A 22,853-nucleotide genomic window follows, 5' to 3' on the forward strand; every position below is an offset into this window, starting at 1 on the left:
TGTTCATTTCTGTAACTATTCACTATTCCTTTCCTTCCACTCAAAACCATCTGCCTTTGCAGTTAACTTCCTTCTGCTGAACTTTTGAAGTACTTCTGTTTCCTTCCAAAGATTTTCCAAAACTGAAACACCGAAAAAATAAACACAAGAAGAAAAACCCCACTATAAATTATGAATTCAACAATTAAAATATCTAGACTATATTTATTGTGAATATTTGGAAATCCAGTGCAATGGACACACCCCTTTATGAAAAATAAACATAGGGCAAGAACAAACTTCCTTTCCTGTAAAGTATCAACTGATCAGTCTATGACCTGTACTTCTCTGACAAATTTTCTAACAGAATCAAGGGAAATTGAAGTAAAGGCTAAACCAATAGCTAAAGAAAGCTATTTCTGACAGCCACTCAAAGAGATATCTTAACACCAGTGGCCATAATGCAAGTTCCCGCCACAAAGCCCAGAAACAAAAATTCTCTTGTAGAAGACACAAGCATTTGGGAGTGCTCTGAAGCATTTGGGAGACAGACTCTGAAGACTACCTTTAGTTTTACATTAGAAAACGGTACACATATACATATTTATACATATACACATGCACATTTTCCACATACTTTTTCCTCTTCTGTCTGTCTCTTCTAACCAAATGCTTAGAAATTCCAAGGGAAATTACTTATTTTTCGTTTAAGGGGCAAATAGATTAGTGCTTTTTTACATTATTCAGAACCTGATCCAAACTCAGCTGCAAAACAGGGAAGTGTAAAACAGGAAGATATATCATTTCAGAGAAAGCTAAATAGTTTTTTGTCCATTAACTAACTTCTTACTGTCATCCATGAAATAAAGTGCTGTACTCAAGCAAGAAATATGATTTATTACAGAAAAATTCAGGACTACATTTCCCTGAAAAACTGAATGGACAGACTACTTGGCTGAACTGCTGGTGCAAACATTTACATAGATTTGACTGACAATGAAAAGAGTGCTTTGGTTGTTTTAACACAGAAATTAAGGGATAAAGAAACAAGTCCAAGTAAGTGGAGCTGTTCATGTCACATCAGTATTTTAAATACACTATTAGCATACCTGTCAACCAGAGGAAGGAAAAGGAACTGGGGTCTCATTCCAAGCACTCTAGTTTAGTAACAAATGTGTAAGACCAATGGATGCTCTTATATATGACAAACGCAGGCTGGTTAAAAGTAATGCTTCAAATGCTTTATCTTGTGTTCACTTAACATACAAATACATCCTACAGATGGAAGAATTTCATTGATGAACCAAGCTGATGAATTGCCAAAATTTGGTTGGATGCATTTTAAGGGTGAAACATACACACATACAGGAAAACTATTCTCAAAAAATGGAAGAGTGTAACAGAATCCTTGGTGTTTCTGGGATTACAGGCACTGGAAATGGATACATTTATTACCTTGATTTTTCCAGCTTGGAATACCACAGGGTGCACACTGAAACCCCTGCTTTGTAACAATTCAGTGCTACTTTAAATCACTTGAAATGAAGGAACACTGCAAGTGAACAAGTGACTCTCACAAATTCTCCAGCTTATTAGCACTTCTTAAAAAGTTATATTCAATGTGATAAAATAGCTATACAGCAAACTTCAAGAGGCTATTCCAAGAAAATTCAAGAGAAATTTAAAGGGGAAAATACCTTGTAAAACTAAAGAGGGAATAAATCTATTTGTTAAACATAGCTTTTCAAATAGTCGAGAATGTAAGAGTTCAGAAGGAAGAATACTTCTGTTAGTGGTTTAAGAGCATTATAAAGGAAAAAACACATAGTTATTAAAGAGACCAATTTTTTGTCAATTGACAGTATTTACCATGGCAAACCAAATGCAGCCCTTGATTTTGGAACACACGTGACATACGTGACCACCCTGTATGTTCAATGATCAGCTGCAGTTACATCGCACTGAAGAGCTAAATGATATCTGATATTTGAAGTGTGTACCAGCTAAAAGGTATTCATTGCTTCTTCACTTTATACTGCAAAATCGACTCCAGTGCCTATGAAAGATATTTCAAAGGCTAAAGAGGACCATGGCTTTGTCTACGTTTGATGATAGTGCATCAATGTTTTCCTTGACAGCTTTGAAGGAATACATACATTTACTGTGTAAGTAGAGTAGTTTTACAGCTATGCACTTAAGTTATTCTCAAGTGCGACACAAAGAATGCTAAGTAATACTATTTTTAACTGGATTCAGATTAGTGGTATTGCAGACAAGTGTTTTAACTACTTGAGCAAACTGACAAAATGCATAAGGGCAAACTGCTAAGTCCTGTGACCATTTATAGTGCACTTCTTGCTAGAAGCCCAGTATAACCAATGCAGAGGATGCAGAAGCTATGAACTGTCAGCTCTCATAACGGAAGTATTTTTGCTCTCAAGGATCACAGTACACATTTTAAAGATGTTTTGTTAGGTCTAATGTACAATTAAGGAGGGGAAGAAATGAGTTCAAACAAGGAGAAGGTCAGTATTACAGTCAGGTCAATGTCTGAATGGCCCAATCATACACTCTTCCCAAAAAAAGTTGGCATCGATATATTGCCAAGTCAATAACCTGGAAGAAAATGGTAGGTCATGTTCCAAGGCACATCAAACTTAGCTCTGAACATAAAATACTAAATAATTCAATGCATTACTTACTAAATGAAAAGTAGAATTTTTAAAAAATAAAACTAAAACTTGCATATTGGTGAAGACTTTGTGTCAAAAGTCCTATTTTGCATAAAAAGACTTTTTTGGTTGTTGTTATGTTTAACAAAAGAATAAATCTAGAAAACACAAGTATTGATTCTCTCATCTGTTGATAAGAGAAATTAGGTTGGGTTCTACTATGGGATTTTTTTTACATGCAGATCTTGTATGCAACCTCCGTGTGTTAGCATGGAAGGAACCCAATATGGTAATCGCTGGGAGTTACATGCAGGCTTTGAGTGCTGTAAGGCATGGGACTAAAGGTGGAGCTCCCATATTTTCCATTATCAGCAGCCATCATACTGAGAATTGTTAGTTTCAGAATACAAGATAAATTGATGATAGCTTAGCTGGTAAAACATACATTTACAGCACTTCTAAATTTTCTCCTTAGTCCTAATGCTAAAAGAAAAGTAGATGCTGAACAGCTTTCCAAACCCTCCTAGAAATAAAACATTAAACTGACTGACTGAACGGGGTGTAGGACAGGACAAAATGAGATAATTCTGGTCATTTTGGAACAGTGCAAAATCTTAAGAAGACTGCCTTAGATTTTGGTGGGGTTTGGTTGTTCTGGTTTTTTTTGTATATGTGATAAGTTAATGTCTGATCATATTTCTCATTACAGAAAATACACACATAAGACATCAGCATTAAAGTTCCAACAGTACACCATGTTAATACAGCCACAAAAAGACTTGTGAAGTATATCTACTAAATTTATCTTCTATACTGTATTCTATGCTTTATCCAAGACAAAGGAACTTAAAACTATGCAAACATATTCCAAATGTTTATTTTCAAGTAAACAGTTTCCAAATCACATAAAAAAAATTTAAATCACTCTATTAAAATACAGAAACTTACTTTATCACTTTCAATATTATGAAATGTTCCTATTCCATGTTCAGCAAACACAAATGCATAATATCTAATTTCAGAAAAATATTTTTCTGAAATGCACATGATGAAATATTAAACAGTCACGTGTGTGTGTGTATATATATATATATATATATATATATATATTCTAAATTTTGCATTGTTGCAGACTGACATTATGTTCCTGGCTTTCACTGCATGCCATGTACCTTTTACATATAAGAAACATTCTAGTACGAAAAAATCAAACCTTACAAGGTGATCTCATCCAATTTAAATTTTGTCTGGAACGTAACTAAGTTTGCTAAAAAGTAGTAAGTTGACATTCAAAGAAAGCCAGCATATTTACAAAAAGTGAGCTAGATTTAAAAACTTGCATCAATAAACAGAAACAGCAGTTATTCAGCAGCAAGAGAAAACTCATAAAATGTATTTTAAGAGCCACTTAATTCATATGGTTCCTGAAGCTGTAGTATAAGACCCGTGATAGTTTGTCAGACTAGGATTGTCTATATATAAACTATATCGCAACCTCCACATAGTAACATGCTATTTTTATTTTATGTAACAGCGAAAAATGCTATCTCCCTTACTGAGTTACAAAAGTATTAAAATCATATTTCAAGAATTCGTACTAAAAATGTTTAAATATTAATTAGTTTAACATTTTAAAATTCTCTAATATCCAACAAGTTGCATATGCCAGTACAATTCAGAACTGAGTTCAATGAATTATACACCAAACTACCTTCATGACCTAAAAGACTGAATAGCAGCAAAATACACATTTATGAGTGCACCTATTTTGTACAGCATTTGTTTTCACCTACATGGTTACAGCTATAAAAGAATCCCTGGCGTGTTCCTTTAAATGAGTAATAGCTAAGACAACATGTACAGATTTTAATTAAATTAAAGCACAAGAATTAATGAATTACCAAAAAGCTCCTGTATGGCACTCTGAGTGAATAGATAATAACGGACATAAGTACTTCCTCATGGAATGAATGCACCATGACAAAGCACTGAGCTACAAGCCAAGTGATGAAAATCCAAGTTTTAAAGACTTTTACACTTACCCGCCTACGGCAGAAGGGCAAGCCCTGTGCAATGATGCTGATGCTAAATATCTTCATCACGGTTTGGTGTGGTAGAGGTTCTTTGGCACTTTTAAGATCAACAGGAACCAAGCCATGGCTGATGGCAGTTTTCCCAGGTTTGGACATTTTATCGTTCTTACTTTGTCGAGTCAGTTACTAACACTGCAAGAACATTGCTAAAAACTTTGCTTTAAAGTTGCATGTTTTGGGGTTTTTTTTAAAGTTTCAGACTGGTGAATCAGCTCCCCACAGCCTGCTGCCTTTGTCTCTCAACGTTCTCCTGCCAAGTGTCCTGACCTGTCTGCTGCTCAGTGAAGTGCAAGCTATCCTAGTATAGACAGGAATTAAACCACCAAGGGGCAGGCAGACTGCTCGTGTCAGTCAAACAGCTGGTGGACCTCCCCTGCAATGTCAGAAGAGCCCTTCTCCAAAAAGGGATCTGCAGATTGAAAAAGAAGAAAATAATGACTGCCTGGAGTTTTAATAGACACAGCCACTTATACCTGCACTTTAAAGGAAGAATTTTCTTTTAATTTTGTTTTGGTTTTTTGTTTTTTTTTTGTTTTTTTTTTTTTTTTTTTTTTTTTGTTGTTGTTTTTTTTAACAAGTTGGTATTATGCTTTCAGAAGGGGAATCCAAGGAGATTGCAAGGAGATTCAGAGGGTAACAGTGTTGCTGCAGTATCAACTCTATCACTTCCCCAAGCAGATTTCTACTGGACTGCCAATAAAATTAAATGAAAAACTAATCTGGACTTTGCTCTTCCTCAACCACAGTCTCTAAAAACATAATATATTGTCCAAAAGTTAAAAAAGGAAATAAAAATGGGTTTTTAAAACTTGAAAAAAAATTAAGAGTCTCCTAAAAATTGGTACAAAACTTGTTAGTGTAATAGAAGTAGATGCTATCACTGTATTTTCACCTACATTATGATTTTTAGTTCCTTCCTCCTGGCCTTCTTTACTCATGTGCAGGTACTCCAGTCTGCACCTCCTCCTCTCTCCCTGCCACTGCAGGGGGAGCAACATCCGGGCAGCTTTGGCTCTAAGGATGCAATGGTACAGTCGCTTTCCCTCTTCTGGCCAACTCATTTCCCACAAGTTTGGGTACCAGTTTGCTCAGGCCTATTCATCACACCAAAGGTAAAGGAAGAGGGCTCTTCCTCCAAGCATCTCTTGAAGGATGTGGGGAGAGGTCTGCCTGCCCTTAGCAACAAACCTGAGGGCCATTTTTCAGGAAAAATGTTCTTACTCCACTGAACAAAGCTAGAACAGCAATGTCTATTACTCAGATTTTCCACAATTAGTTTACTTCCATTTTGAATAACCTCTTGATTAAATTAGCTTTCCTACAATCTCTCTATGTTCCCAAAATCCCTTTCCGGTGCCTATACTTGGACATGTTTCTTAAAACCATATTCATATTTTGAAAACATTTTGAGCAAAACTAAGTAGCAAGAAACAGAAGGCTGTGAAGATGTCATATGAAACTGCTGAGAAGAGATGCAGAAAACCATCAAAACCCTTGTACGAACTGAGTCATACAGTCCAAAACACAGTGAATAAATGACCATTAAGAAATCTTACAAGTCTCTTTCTGCACAAAACAGCAAAGATAATTAACCGTATAATTATGTGAGGGCAAAAGAGGGAGTGCAGAAATGCTTTAATGCTTGGAGCACAACAATGTAACTTGACAAAAGACAGCATTAAAATATGACTGTATTAGCATTTCCACTTAGCCCTTTGTTTCCCCTTCAAAAAGCCAAGCTGTAAGCATGTTTCATTTGCATATAGAGGGCCTCCCCGACCAAACATTTGCATGTGGAAAGCTTTTTATTAAAAAAAAAAAAAAAAAAAGAAAAAAAAAAAAGAAAAATCCCTAACATTTCATTGAGAGTATATATACATTCCAGTAAGCACCTACTTATAACACAGTGTTTTTCTCAGACAAAGAAGACAATCCTTATTTCTTTACAGATGTTGCATACAGAAAAGCTGGGTGGCACAGTATTTTCATGCACAGATGGCTGGTTTTCTTTTCTACCATCCCATTCAGATGTTATTCTAAAGCGCATTTAGACATACATTTTCTTCTAAAAGACTCTTTACATTTCTTACTTTATACTTCCTCCTATAAACTCCAAGCAGCAGTTTACCATTAGCCTGTACACAACAGTAATGGCATTACATTAAAACTTCATTCTGAATTATTTCATATTTTATACAAATACTAGGCTTTCATTTGACTGAAAATGCTTCAGAATAATTGTCTCGGAATCTTGGTTTTATTCAAATACGAAAATTTCACTTTAATCCAAAGAGGGAAAAGAGCAGCCTTTTGTTTCTACTTTGAATCACTAAAGTGAAGAACAGAACCAACAGCTCAAAAGAGATCAACTCACATACCCTACTGATGTATCATTCAAAAAGAAGCAACAGATCAGTTTTCTATTTTTGATGAACTGGTTACCATCTCGATTGTTCCAACAAAGTGTGAAGTTTACCAAAGTGTAATATATAACACATAATGTAATTATATAAACATGATTAGAGATCAGATCAGGATCAGATACAATATTCTGTACAAAGCAAGCCTTACTTTCTCCTTTAATAAATACTCAATATTTCATTTCATTGCATACAGAACTGTCTGTGTGCACTAAGAGAAACTGCTGGAATAAACTCAGTTTTAAGAGTCATTGCACAGGTGCTTCAAAGAATTTGAGAGTGTGGCAGATCACCAGCTGTTATTAGTTGATACAAGAACCTAGCATCTTACTACTTTAGAGGCTTCCTCCCCTCCTTTTTTAAAAAAATATTAGCTCATAACATATGTGCAAAACAGGAACATAACTTGGCCCATTTACAGATTTACATAAAACTGGGGAGTAAACAAGACTCAAGTATTGCATTCTCCAAGCACTGCTCACCACTCAACTTTCGAGTCACACGTTATTCTCACACCTCTGAAAACACAAAACTCGGTATTGTCAGCCCTTCTTCTTTGTGGTTTGAGATAAAGTCCCAGTGGTACATTGTTTTTTCGCCAGGAACTTCCAAACTATTCTAGAGTTATTCCACAGGGACACACTTCTAGCTGAAAAAAAGGATCATGTTCACAAATAGAGTAGTCCCCTTTCTATGCACATAAAGCCATGGCAAAATAAGGCCCTTTCTTTTGTCCAGTGTGAAATTGCAAAGCTAAATTTCATAGTTTACCACAGCAATAAAGAAAACCTTTAGTTCTTACCTGTGTCTATTTTACCCTGCTTTTTTATCATTGTCTCCCAGGAAAAAGACTCATATTAGCAGATGAGATCCTGTCCCAGTTTTACTTCCACGTACCATCACTCTAGTTATTAGTCTTGTATTTGCTACACATTACTGACTGTAGATATCACTGTCTTACAGTAATGTTTAAAGGTCACACGCTAATGCTGAACAGTTATAAACTTCTAATAAGTGAAAGTCCCTAGTCAGAAAATAAAAGACAGTCTAATTTAAGCAGTAAGAGAGAAGACAAAAATGGTGAAGGCTATCTCAGAAGTGTCAGAAATACATTGCATATAGCAGATATCACTTACTTTTGCATTTGTACAGTACATACATATTATAAATATAATTCTAATTTAAGCTTCAAATGTAAAGTTGAAGCAGCCACTCTGTTGCTTTTATCTTTAAAAGTGTGTATTTTTGCATTATATGGGGTGAGAACATGTAATAACATGACAAATGTGAAATTACAAAAATTTGAGCTTTAGTGCTTTGTAATACATTTTTGTAACATCCTGTTTCTAAATACATTTGGGTTGATTTCCAGTGGTGCTCTTTTTAAATGCCTGCCTGTCCTTTTAATCAGAAGATCACATTTGAAATGAGATGGCATAAAGTGCCTGAAAATATAGTATTTTTAAGCTCAAGTTAAGTCTGTCATGGACTTTCAACTGTAAACATAATAATCCAGAAGACTCTTGTTTCTTTTTGGCCAGTCCAGTGAAGAGAGGTGTCTGTAAAATGAAAGCATGTATAAAGCATCAATAATCTTTACACCTTCCAGTCCGAGTTAATTCAAAGTCAGCTTTTTAGGAGCTGCTTACCAGGAAGCAAATGTTACAAAATTAACTAGCTCTCGGTATACTGAACTCAGGAAGGCTATAGTTTTAAGACGTGGATCTAAGAAATTATTCCAACACCAAAAACCAGTTCATGCAAGCTTTACAGAGTTTTCTTCTAGAGTTGTTTTGCATATTAACATTACTGGAAAAAAACCCAAACAAAATCATGACATTTTAATATGGTGATGGAACAGTACAAGAACTAGAAAGACCTAAATGAAGTATTTGCAAGTATAGAAAAACTAAAATGCAGACAGCAAAACCCCACAGGTTCTCCACAGTCCTTAACATCGGTGAACAGCTGCCCTCAAATGGATAAAGCAGGGCACTGCAACATTTCAAAAGTCACCGTCTCAAATTAATCATAGTAACATAATACTCCTTTGAATATATTTGATAATTTATTTCCTAAAAAACATCTGTAGTAAGCTCTGCATAACCGTAGCATTGAGAATGTGCTTTAATTTACATTATACACAAGTGTTACTACTGACTTTATATTCATTTTGGTTCCTGACCATGCCTAGAAGGACTGAGAACCACTTTGTCAGCAAAGCACGGCAGCCTATACTACACCATTAACTACTTATCCAGTGACTGCGGTCCCAAGTTTATGTGAGGGATTTCTAATACCAATATATAACTAGTTTTCAAATTGCACATTGCACATTAGCCTGCTTTGTACAGGCAAATGAATAAGCTGTATAGATAAAAGGCACTGCTGTACAAGAGTTAACTGCAACTGTATTAGTGGTGCTGGAGAGATAAAACCCCATTGCTCTAAAATGCTTCTGTTGTATCCAAGTTTACCCAATACAAAAATCTGCACTTACAAGAAAACGTAACAACCCAGACTTCTGAAGAAGGTATAAAAGAAATCAATGGAAAGGATAATTTTGATCTTATGAGATCCAAATGTCCTTAAAAGTGTACACTTGAATAGTATGCAAAAGGGGCAAAACTACTAGCAGAACATGCAAACTGATGGCCTTTTCCATAGTCCATGAAAAAAACTCAAGTGTAAACCTGTTGTAACACAAGCCACAGAAAGAACGAAGCCTGGCTCCAGGTTAGATTATCATGCCATCTCAATTGCACTTGTGTTACACTACAGTTTTTCCAAGGCCTGTGGTCCCATAGTGTCAGCAGACCTACATGGAAGCATCACTCTGAACAGTCCAGCCACAGCAAAGCTTTATTTCAGGCTTATGGGTAACTGTGAGTGTTGACTGATAAATGGCTTCTATGGTGCAAAGGAAGGGACAAATGTTGACTGAACCTGTCTACATGATCACAGCAAAACCCAATTCCACAAGGATTCAATGATGCCTAAAGAGGTGATAGTCACCTTGTAGACCTCCTCCTCAGCAGTCTCTCCCTTTCCCACCTACCCTCTATTCATCTTGCAAACTTGTGTAATCTTAATCTCTCTTTGCCAAATGGCGTGAAAATTAGCCAAGAGATGTATACAGTCTGGAAAGGATGACAGACAATGACATATAAAAGTTTCAACTGCACAAGCCTTGTTTTCTTTGGCAACAAAGCTTAAGAACACAGTGAAGAATAATCCAGATTTTCTGAACTTGGATTAACTCAAATGATATTTCTTGGTTATAATTCAGGCTCTGAAATCATATCAAGGCATGGTCATTAAAAACTACTGTGATGAAAAAGGATTCTATCTAATACAAAAGAGCTACCTTACAGTTTTTGCCATGGAAGAGCAAGAAGGAGCTACGCCTTTTGTAACTGCTGGTGGAAGACAGTACAACTTGTATAACACTCCTATATTGAAAAAAAATTCTAAATGTCCGAAAAAATATAGATAAGAATGATGGTAAAGCTGCTGTCTGGCAAAACACTTCACATTATGCAAGATAGCATTCTCCGAAGTCCACTTGTCAAGGCCAGGAAAGATGAAATATCAAGTATATCAGCAAAGGGAGATCATCAGATAAACACACCTATTACATATTTTTCATGCCTATATGCATGCTCATATATGTTTAAGCATCCTGGCATTTGAATGTGAGTGCACAGAGAAATAAAATGAGACTCAGATTTGACCTACTGGATTTAAATACTTGTGTATTTAATACCAGCAGCAAGTCACACTAACCAATAGCAAGGGTTCACTACTTTTAGTTTCTAATTGCAACCACCAATTCAAGTGAGTTTGAATGTCACTCTGTAACAAAACAAGAGCTCTACTAGATCTGTTCAATCCCACAGCTGATTGTCTTTACAGCTGAAAGGAAACAAAAATGTCCAATGGAGACTCTAGCAGCAAAAAGAAGAAAACTTCTCCCTTCTAGCTTTGGCCAATTTTTCCAGCTCTTCCATAAACTGGCAGTAAAATTTGTCAGGCTTGTGAGGTCTGAAAGAACTCCAGTAAGTAGGATACCTGAAAATCCTCAAGTTTTGTTGTTGCTAAGTCACTTATCCACTAGATTAGCAACTGTATATACAGCTCACAAAGGGGCCAGATGCACGAAGAGACAGTTTAGAAATGGAGAGCAGTCAAAACTGCCACCTTTGGGCAAAACGAGCTATTAGATCACCTCTCTTTGTCCATGGATCCCTTAGCATGTAATGCTGGTCCCAAAAAGATGTCAGTGATGACAGCTTCCTAGGCTTCTCAACAAGTGCAGAATTCCATCTCAAAAGCAAGGGAGGGGAACTTGCAGGTACATGCAGCTATAAGCATACGATCTGCCCTCAGTCATGACAGTACTACCACAATAGAGCACATCTGCATTTGCACAAGATAATGGGTTGTAAGGTCTCATGAAATGTTTATGAAAGCAACATAGACTGGCTAGTAAAGTACATAATGGCGAGACTATATAATACCACTACTAATGATGCTATCATAACATTAAAAAAATACTTAACCACGAGCATCTAAAAAAAGAGAATTCCTACCTTACGTAACCATTTGAAACCAGAGGCCTCTATCATCTGGCTTTACTGTACAAGTCCCCTAACTTTACAAGTCCCCTAACTTTATTCCTGTATTTACTGTACTATGGGGTCTTGTTGTCATTGTCACTTTTTTTTAAACTACCTTTAAAGCACGTGTCTTCATTTCGCCATTAAATATTTCAGAAAACATTCCAGGTATGCGACAGAAATCCAGCTGCATCATCTTGCATTTTACAAATATTCCAGAAATGTCTGCCCAGTTCTCATTGGCTATAACACGACTTGTTGGACAAGCAAGTTTAACTCTTTAGCCAGTGTTGCAACAGCTGTTAAAAAGAATTTCTACAGCTGCTCTGCAGGAATTTATTTGCTGACCACTTATTTATGCTGGTTTTGCACCTTTAAATAAAGCTGAGACAAGAATTAAGAACTACAACAGGTAGAGAAGTCATGCAATATTTAACACTGGATTAAAATGCAAGCCAAATTCCCAGCTGAGAATAAGCTGGGGGAAGGGGAAAGCAGGTGGTTTTCAGCAAGGAGGCTGCTGTTATGAAAAGGGAAGATAGGAAACTGAAAAATTAGTTTTCCATACTGCAAAATTCAGCTTTTCTTATCGCTATATCACCCTTCCATGTAAAATGCAAGACTTTCAATAAGAAATTCTCTACTTATATACCTACACACACAAAAATACACAAGGCAATACTAAAATACTTAAAACATGTTTATCAGTTTCTAAATAATGTACAAAAAGCACTGTCAAAAATGAGGTTTGGACTTAGACCTTTCTTTCTACGTATTAAATGGGAACAAGAAAAAGCCCCAAAACATCAAAAAGGTATTAAAAATATTTCTGCCACCTTACACACCTAAACAATTTTTTTTCTTCCGTAGCGGAATTCTGTCCAGACAGTGTTTATTCAGCATCAAAAAAAAATTAAAACCCTGACAACACTCTTCAGATTAGCTACATTGACTACTACCAAGTTAAAAGGCCAAACAATGCAAAGTATTACAGTTTGTATGCTTGAAACAAAATGGTTTTCAAGGTTTTCTTTTGATATGAGACTATTTTTCTTACCAGCACTGTAAAATACATAAATACACATAAATCTAACAAATGCAACAACTGATTGTTACAATGGCATTCATTTGATAGTGCCAAATTAAGCTATATAATCCTTTTCAGCTGGTAAAAGCATACTGCAAAGGGGTGTGAGGCTATTTATAAACCTCAAGATATGTGAAGTAAAGAATGCTTAGAGCACAGAAAAAAGCAGGTAGGATGTGGAAGGGCTGGCATTCTTGACTGGTATGGTGATTGCCACCTGACCTTTGTTTTTCCTTTTTTCACCTTTTTCTTTGTTTTCCAGAGGAAAGGGCAGTGTGTTTTTATTTAACGAACACTGGTTTTCTCTGATTTGTTCAAATATCACTTTTATTATTTAAAATGCTCATACATATTTAATAGAATTTACATTTAGTATATGGTCAACTAAATCCAGCTTTACATTTAGGGGCATTCTGATACTAAACCCTGCCAAGAAAGACATGCAGTGCACCAGCACCAAATTCTGCCTGGCACAGTGTGGGAAGAGTCAGAGTCTGTCAACAGCCTGTCCTCCAAAACAAATATACGGGAATACCTGAACACACAGTGTGCAGCACACTTGCTCTAGGGCATGGAATACTAGTGGTTTACACCAAAGCCAAAAATTGTGCAGAAGGGTAAGTGCCTCTGAGTACCAACTGAAAGTGTCCTTCTTTTGGATGAAGCCCAGCTTAAAAGTCAAGGGACAACATTATTACATTTGGCACGAATAAGTGATCCATATTGAATGATTTTTGGTCTGATTTCTTCTATTTAGCTGTGTCGCTTCTTCTTTCTTTATTTTATTTTTACACATTCATTTTAATTAAGTCACTTATTTTCTGTGTGTTTTAGAAAATCTGACCAAGGGATCACAACTGAAGGAATTATGACATTGGCAAAAAGTGTGTTTATTATTTGTTGTCTTTTAATTATTTTTAGTACTCAATATATTTGGATCAATAATGATCATGGTAGCTGCCATCCTTAAGGGACACTCCATAATTTAAATGAGAAGAACAAAGGGTCTCCTGCCCACTTTGAAACATCGACTGAGTAAGAATGTGATTTGCACTTACAGGAAATGTTGCTAATACTTTACTTGAAAGTAGCAATGACTTCTGATGATGAATAAGGTGGAATTTATCCCTGCTGGCAATCTGTGGTGGCGATAAGTACATTTTCCACTTCACAGAGGCGCCAGGGATTGAAAAAATGTATTAAAATTTTATTAGCATTAACTGAGTAATATGTCATGACACAGCTGGAAAGTATAGCCATTGTCTTCCAAGACTGAATTACACTGAGTATTACTAAAATTCACAATTTGCTCCTTTCATACTATGCAATATGTGGTCTGGTAGTGAAGTCGGTAGAAAACATCACCTTTCAGTAAGAACAAGCATTAAAAGAAGCAAGGTTTTATGAAGAAATAGTTGGGACCATCTTGACTTGGGATAGAAATCTCTGTACTTCTTTAGTAATTCTGTCCTTCTCAGGTCCTCTCCCTCTTTCCAATTCCTCTTGTTACAAACTAAAGAAACAAAATTTAAAATTAGCAAGAGTAGAAAGGAGAAATAAGACAGAAGAACAGAAAAGATGCCCAACAGCAATGCTTTTTACTGGTTATTATCAAGATACCTATCTATGCACAAGAACTTGTGATTTTCTCCTTTAAAATCTCAGTAACACTTAACTATATGTAATATTACATCAAAAGTTATACCATACAGAGTCAAGGCACATAAAGTTTTGTTAACATAAAACACATTTTACAATGATTTGGTGAATTCCTGAACTTGTGTGGCCAGAAGAGAATGGGCAGAAGTCTCAAAAATTTTGCATGAAGTTTAGACAGCATCTACATTAACCACACTATGGAAAAAAAGGGAGAAGATGCCTGTGACAAAAAGAATCATTTCTAGAAATACCTGTTCTAGGTTTTACAGGGATTTTTATAATAGAAATTTCACCAATAAACCAAACTGTAAAACATTCACGTAAACAAAACATAACAGCTCATCAATAAGTCTACACAAAATGCACTATATCATTACTACACAAGCACAGCTGCATGCACAGATCAGACACCATGTACTCGCAAAGAACAATTCATGTGTCAAAAATCATCCTTTGATGATGGACATTAGATGCTGTCTGTTCAAACATGAGCTGGGACAGCTTGGAAATTTTGGTTTTAAACATTCTGCCTGTTCAGAAATTATTAAACTAGCAGAGAAATTGACATTGTCTAGTTTTTCTCCTTATACTCATGAATTTATAAAGGTATGAAAATACCTTCAGTGTGCACATTTTGCTGAATAGCCACATGTTCTGCAGATAATGAAAACTCTCCTACAGAAATAAAGGACATACTGTAATCTGCAAAATAGCTCTGAGTGAGAAACTTATCAGGAAAAAAATGTTAGTCCTGCAGCAGGTGTTAAACTTAGTTTTGGTCTTCAGATCAATTTCTATTCCTCCAGCCCCCTAAGCTAATTTCAGATCTCATGATTTTATAAGCACAAACATCAGCAAACGCAAGAAATTTACTGTTCATAACTTGTATTTTTTAAGCATACACTTCAAATTCATAGCTACAAGAATATTTAACAACCGTTTGGGAAAGGAGGTGTCAACAAAACCAAAAACTAACTCCCCAGCAAAAGTTTTACTTGCTCTACACTTTGATTCATCATTTGCATTAAGTTTTATAACTAGTAATACCAACTTCAGTTAAGCTTCAAACGGAGAAGCAGCTTAATACCGACACTCGGAGCAACGGCATCCACTGATAAATGCTTGAGTAAATACAGCTGTATCACTACAGACTGGAAATATTTGGGCTAACGATCACATCAGGCAATAGCATGTGCCACATAGTCAAGAACAACAAAAGGAACAAATGGCATATTTAAGAGGGGCAGAGCTCTCAAATGTATTTGTTAGACAGGTCACATATCCCAACAGAGTAAGCATACTGAAAGGATTCTGAAGCATGTTTGCATGATTTCTACTTCATAATGTTGTTGTCACACAATCGGTGAGTTGAAATAGTACTACTGCACATTTTTTTCTTTCTTTTCTTTGAAAAAAAAAGCTCATTTTCATTTTGACAACAAAGATGCAGACCAAAAACCACGTGGGCGCTGAACCGACACTGACTTCTAAGTCTACAAAAAAATTTGCAACAACAAGACACTGCTTCTGGTAGTTATCCTGAAGGCATCAACTTAATTTATTCTACATAAAGTAAACTGATATGGAAGTTTGAGTAACATACATAAGTAACTCCCCAATAATTACCTTTAGGGAGCAATGCATAAGCCAAGCAACCAAAGGACAATTCAAGTACTTTACCCTGTTTCTGCACACCCCTGCCCAAGGTGGCTGGCAACTTTCCTACTTTAGGAAACTGAACAACCAACCAACATAGCTACAAAAGAATTACACATATGTTTAGGAGAACATACAAGACATGTCTGGTAAGAACCACCAGGAAATGGAAGGTGTATGCTCTGATGTAGGCTTCACTGCAAAGAAAGGGCAATTGTATATTGTCAGATGCCTCAACAGAGACAACTGGCATGATCCAAAGCTCTGTACATTTATTTTCCAGCATGGCTAGGTGAGGTAAATCCCTTGACTGGAGTTTAAAGACTGACCTCAATTATTGGCACAGAAGTAGAAAATTGCTTGTGTCTTACTCAGCTAGGACTTCAGTCTAGTAAGCAATCTCTGTAATGAGAAACTAAATCAGCACTACCTCTTTCCACATTAAAAAAAAAAAAAAAAGCAACTTTCTGCAAAGAAGGGAAAAGAGAAAATCAATTAAAATCTACTTATTAAATAGAACTTTGTAGTACAAACTATGACCTAAACTGTCAGAATCAATGTTTTCTCTTAAACTACCTGTCTTCCTTCCTAGGCACTAAGATTCTTGATTGTACTCTCTATACAGAATTACTTCACAAATTATATATTAGCACTGTCCTTTAATTGTTGTAATATTTGTAAAAATCATACTGAAAAGTGGTAAGACACCCTACATAAAGAAAAAAACACAGAATTTATTATAAATTCCCTTAATTTGACTGTGACACTTTACAGTCAAACTTAATGACTAAGTATTTCAAGAACTTTGCATGAGAAAGCTGAACTAGATAGCAAAGTTCTTAGGTAAGCCACAAACTCTATCAATAATAACCACATTACTACACACATAGGCCACATAGCTATTGGCAAACTTCAAGATCCACTTACAGAGTAGGAAAAATTAGCAGAACGGCAATTATTTAACACATCAGTTTTATGTACAAGTGAAAGTGTAGGAACAATTCTATTTAGAAAATGCAGAAGCACAGCTGACAAATCATCATAATAATTAATTATAATTAATTTATGTTAATAATAAGTTAATATAGCCAAGTAAAAGCACAGCAAGTAAGAAGTACTTTTCAAACAAAACACTGGTGTTTGTAGTAAAGCATGCTGCAGGTTAGTAAAATTGGGGAAGTACCTTGCAATCTACAGAGAAACAAAGAATCTGCATTCCTTCCATGGATGCTTTAATATTTAACAAACTACATCTAATGACAGTTGTGTAACCTTGCCAAGTGATCCTGCATGCTTGGAATGATTAGCACTAAACTGTGGGGTATATAAATGAGAAAGAAATCAAAGGCTAGAAGTGTTGATTTATATTAATCTCCAAGTATGAATATTTCTAAAGTTATTACTGCCCAATACAAAAACAAGGCTCTGTATCAGAAATGTAAAAAGAAAATGTATTTTAAAACAACAAAACTTGCTTGAAAATAACTAAACTGTCATGGTAATGCAAAACTCATTCCAACTGGCAGTTATGAATCACAGAATTGTTGGAAGGGACCTTTGGAGATCCTCCAGTCCAGTTCTCTGCTACAGCAGGTTCACCTGGAGCAGGTTGCACAGGATCATGTCCAGGCAAGTTTTGAGTATTTCCATAGAAGGAGACTCCACAGGCTCTTTGAGCAGGTTGTTCCAGTGCTGTCACCCTCAAAGGAAAGTTTTTCTTCATATTCAGATGGAACTTCCTGTGTTTCAGTTTGTGCTCATCACCCCTTATCCTGTCCCTGGGCACCAATGAAGAGTCTGACCCCAATCTCTGAATACCTACCCTTAAAGTATTTGCATGCCTTGTTAAGATCCCCTCTTCAATTATCTCTTCTCAAGGATGAACAGGCTCAGCTCTCTCAGCCTTTCCTCATAAGAGACATGCTCCAGTGTCTTCATCATTTCATTAGCCTTCCACTGGACTCATTCCAGGAGCTCCGTGTACTCTCGTACTGAGGAGCCCAGAACCGGACACAGCACTCCAGATGTGCCTCACCAGGGCTGAGTAAAGGGGCAGGATCACCTCTCTTCCCCTGCTGGCAATGCTCTTCCTAATGCTCTCTGCGACACCATTAGCCTTCCTGGCCACAAGAGCACTGCTGGTTCAGGGACCCCAGGACCTTCTCTGCAGAGCTGCTTTCCAGCAGGTCAGCCCCCAACCTGCACTGGTGCCTGGGGTTATTCTTCCGCAGGGCCAGGACCTGCACTTCCTTTTGTTGAACTTTGTCAGATTCCTCTCCACCCAACTCTCCGGCCTGCCCAGGTCCTTCTGAATGGCAGCACAGCCTGCCGGTGTATCTGTCAAATCTAGTTTTGTACCATCAGCAAACTGCTGAGGGTGCACTCTCTCCCTTCATCCAGGTCACTGATGAATAAGTTGAACAAGACTAAATAAATGTAAAGACCATTTATTCACTTACTTGACTAATTGCACTTTAGTGGTGTAGTTCAGAATAACCAAGGGAGGAAAAATTTGCCAGTTCCTAAGCTTTTAAAGAGTGATGAGAAAGAAGTTTCAATTAGAAAGGAGAATCATAGGAAGGAATAAGAGAAAAAAAAATTGTCAATGCTTTTTTGTTGCCTTTTTTCAACAATCGGAGCAATTTTTATGTGTAGCTTTTCTGACACAGCTTTAAGCAATTACTTAGTTAAAAACCCTTTAAAGCATTAACTGAAAGGCATGAAGAATCTACATACCTTGCTTGTGATCCTTGCAAAAAAACAGGTAAAAATAACAATCTCTTTTTGTAGTGTGAAATTTTTTCTCTTTCTCCTGTGTACTCAGAGCAGAGAACTATACATTGCCTTCTCATCACACAAGCCCTCTGAAAAGAAGTTTAATACTGGTTCTTTTAAAGGAAATATTCCTACATCATTTTCTATACTGGAAACATATTTCTTGACAAATAAAAAATACTGAGTCCTTCTGTTCCAGTTACATTTATTCCCTACACTTAAAAAACATGCTTCAGGCTTTTAGCTGCAGGAGCAAGGAAAACCTTTGCAAAGGAAATCCGCACAAGTCTGCATGGGGCTGCAGCAAAGCAATAGCAGCCCCCTCTGCTGCTCAGAGGAGAAAAATATTAACACACACTTACAAATCACCCTCCACCTACACACACCTCAACTTTTGCCTAATGGCATGTACTGCCTGTACACAAAAAGTAAATCCGCTTCCAAGGATCAGCATTTCTGTAATCATCTTTGATTCCCCCTTATCCCCCTATCCTGCTTTTAGTGTATCAATAATTCTGACAATAAGTGCAGACTTTCACACAGGAGTCCTTTTCATTTCACATATGCACAAAGTACCCAGAGTAATCTGAGGTTTCCTCAGTTTAAAAAATTAATGCTATCTTTCCACACAAAGCCAAAACCCCCTGAAAAAATAAATCCTTCTCATCTCTGTGGCTCTATATACAAGCTTAGACCAGTCACCTTGCAGCAAAAAACTCTGTCCCAGCCTGCACTACTTAAGAAGGAAAGCTCTGTATGTGAGCACGGCTTTAGATTTGTTTCAGAACTGAAAAGATGGGTATTTAAGCTCCAAGGGACAAGTTTTCCTGTGGTACAGCCTCTTCCAGCCCACCCAAAGTCAATCCAGCTAATCTCTTGTCTTCCCTCCCTCCACTCTCCCATGTCAATAAACAACAAAGAAAAGGCACTCTTGAACAGCACCATTACTTACACACACGCTCTTGTGACTTACAGCCAAATGGACAGTATGGTACATAGCATGGCAGAGGATGCTGCAGTCAAAGTACACTGGTTTTACATGAAAATTAAACTGCTTCTCAGCCTTTACCATTGTTGTCTGTAATATATGTTATGTATTAAATCTATCCATTAAAAAAATCATCTTATTACCTTTAGTAATGAAGCAAAGCTAAAATATGACAACTGATGAAAGGGTATAAAAGTGTTTTTTGTGGTTGTAGATGCAACTATACACGAATTTTTAATCTTCATTTTAGCTAATCTGTTTTCTGTTTCCTCGGAAGCTCTGGTAACCAACAAAACAAGCACAACTCACAATCCTGCAACAAGCAAACCTGCATCTGAAGAGGAGACTAATTAGTGAAGTAATTGGACGGTTCTGCACGCACGAATGCCTGACCCGTTATGAGAAGTCACCATCACAATCCAAACAGTTAACACAGAAGTAATGTTTCACATCCATATAACCTAATTTGCTAAGTTTTATGACAGCCTCAATAGAAGAAAAAGAAATAAATGCTAAAGTAATAGAGGGTTGTTGCAAAGACTCTTGTTGAACAGTGCCTGTTGTCCAGAAGGATACAGCATCTCACATAAATGGGCTCCACCACTCCTTCAGAAATCCCTCCAGTCAAGCAGAGCAGACAAAAGTGTCTTCTGAAACACCGAACAAGAAAAATGGCTACGCACCAGCTAACAATCTTCCTCCTCTACCTGCTCACTTGGATTTTAAAATTCAGGTCCTTACATTTCACTCCTGTTAGTCAGATATCAAGTAGCTATTTTCCCTAACCATAGAAATCTGTGACAATATTTGCTGGAAATAATGGAGCTAATGCTTTTCATGAATTCATGTGTTTAATTGTTTTTTTAAAGCGATTATTTCCTAACTGAGGTGGGACATTAGAGACATTTAATATTAAAAACATGTAATGTTGAATTTTAGATTAAGAACACCTAATTGAACAAAGTTAGATTTGTAGGAGCTTGCATACAAGTGATCATGACTTTTTTCCCCACAAAACACGTCAAACCCAAACCAGAGATGAATGAACCTGTAAATTACTGTAACAGTTCAGAAACAATTTCTAAGATAACCCAGAAGCCAATGCTCCTCTCAATATGAAAGGCTTGCAGCAGTTCAAGAAACACAACTCATCTTAATGGGAGCCAAAAATGTCAATTAAAACCAAAACATTTAAGTACACTGAAGTCATTAATATTTAAAAACTATGAAACTGGGAGTTACAGGAACAGTTATGCAAACAAAGACAAAAAAAACTGGAACAAGTTAAAGACTATATGTATTATGATCAAAAATATTTTTTAGGAATTAGAACAACCAAAATATTTCAGAAATATCAAATAAACCTAATGATTTACAGAAAAAACACTTGTAAAAGTAAACAAAGTACAACCTGGATAACCCTATGCTGAAACCCAGGTGTCAGTACAAGAGAAAATAATGCACTGGCTGACATAAAATAGGATTAACAGGATTGATGAAATTTTCTTCCACAAAATCATGCCAGTACCGCCTCTGCCATAAACACCACTTTTGATAAACACAAAATATTGCTGGCATGATATATCTGCTAGTACTACAATTTCAAGAGTATGAGCACAGGTAGGCAAACAATTTAAATCTCATGTAAGCAAGAATGTTAATTTACATGAGCTATTTCACAGTGGCAGCAACTACCAGTAATACATTCTTGTCCTTGCACTGCAACAGAATCCCACATGTACAGAGGGATCAAAGGATTTAAGTGCAGTTGCTAAGAAACATGGGATGTAAGTGCATTTGTTTGCTTATGTGGTGGTTAATTGTTACCCAGCAGAATTCAATTAATACAAAATCATCACGGAGCACTGGAAATGGAAATGCCACAAACACAATGCAATCAGTGAAGAATCAGCATCAATAACATGTTTTTGTCTGACTACTATACATATTTACTTAGCTCTCTTGTGCTATTTAGTATTTTTAAAACAGATATGACAACATTTGATAAGACACAGATCAACTGGAGTAAAAACTAACAAACAGTAAAGTATTTAACATGTGAGAAATCTCTGGTCACTTTAATACAACTGAGCATCAATTCTCTAGGTACAAAGGACACAGGCCAACCTTATAGAAAAGAAAGCTCTCTGAAAAAGGCTTGCATCATATTAGGCAAATCAGTCAAACATGAAATCCCAATGCATGGAATTATTTGGTATATAAATAGGTAAATACATTGCATAAGCAAATTTTAACTGTCCTTGGCACAGTTGCTACTGAGTTTTAATCGCAGTTCTGATATCATAGAATCATTTAGGTTGGAAAAGATCTGAGATCATTAAGTCCAACCATTAATCTAACACTACTACAAGTCAAACACTAAACCATGTCCCTAAGTGCTACATCTACATGTCTTTTAATACCTCCAAGGACAGTAACTCAACCACCTCCCTGGGGAGCCTGTTCCGGCATTTGACAAATCTTTCCCTGAAGGAATGTATCCTAATATCCAATCTAAACCTGGTGCAACTTCAGGCCAATTTCTCTTGTCCTATCACTTGTTACCTGGGAGAAAAGGCTGACCCTCACCTGGCTACGCCCTTCTTTCAGGTATTTGTAGAGAGTGATAAGGTCAATCCTGAGCCTCCTTTTCTCCAGGCTAAACAACTCCAGCTCTCTCAGCTGCTCCTCACAGGACTTGTGCTCCAGAACCTTCACCAACCTCACTGCCCTTCTCTGGACATGCTCCAGCCCCTCAATGTCTGTCTTGTAGTGAGGGGCCCAGAACTGAACACAGCACTTGAGGTGTGGCCTCACCAGTGCCGAGTACAGAGGGACAATCACTGCCCTGGTGCTGCTGGCCACTCTAGTGCTGATACAAGCCAGGATGCCATTGGCCTTCTTG

The 22,853-nt window shown here is 36.7% G+C and overlaps 1 protein-coding gene across 3 annotated transcripts in view; it reads right to left on the reverse strand.

The window, feature by feature from the left end:
• The window catches only part of FBXW7 (F-box and WD repeat domain containing 7), a 180,081-nt gene that overhangs the window by 74,335 nt on the left and 82,893 nt on the right, over positions 1-22,853 (reverse strand). The window contains exon 3 of one of the 3 annotated variants that reach the window (XM_048303626.1): positions 5,023-5,153. The exons of 1 other annotated variant lie outside the window; for it this stretch is intronic. In XM_048303626.1, the coding sequence (XP_048159583.1) occupies positions 5,043-5,153 (111 nt within the window). In that variant the 3' untranslated portion in view covers positions 5,023-5,042. Of the gene's footprint in view, positions 1-5,022; positions 5,154-13,215; positions 14,384-22,853 lie in introns of those variants that run through there. One more of the 3 variants, XM_048303628.1, reaches the window with a different exon arrangement.

The sequence above is a fragment of the Corvus hawaiiensis genome, chromosome 5 (genome assembly GCF_020740725.1).
Source record: "Corvus hawaiiensis isolate bCorHaw1 chromosome 5, bCorHaw1.pri.cur, whole genome shotgun sequence".
Taxonomy (NCBI): domain Eukaryota; kingdom Metazoa; phylum Chordata; class Aves; order Passeriformes; family Corvidae; genus Corvus; species Corvus hawaiiensis.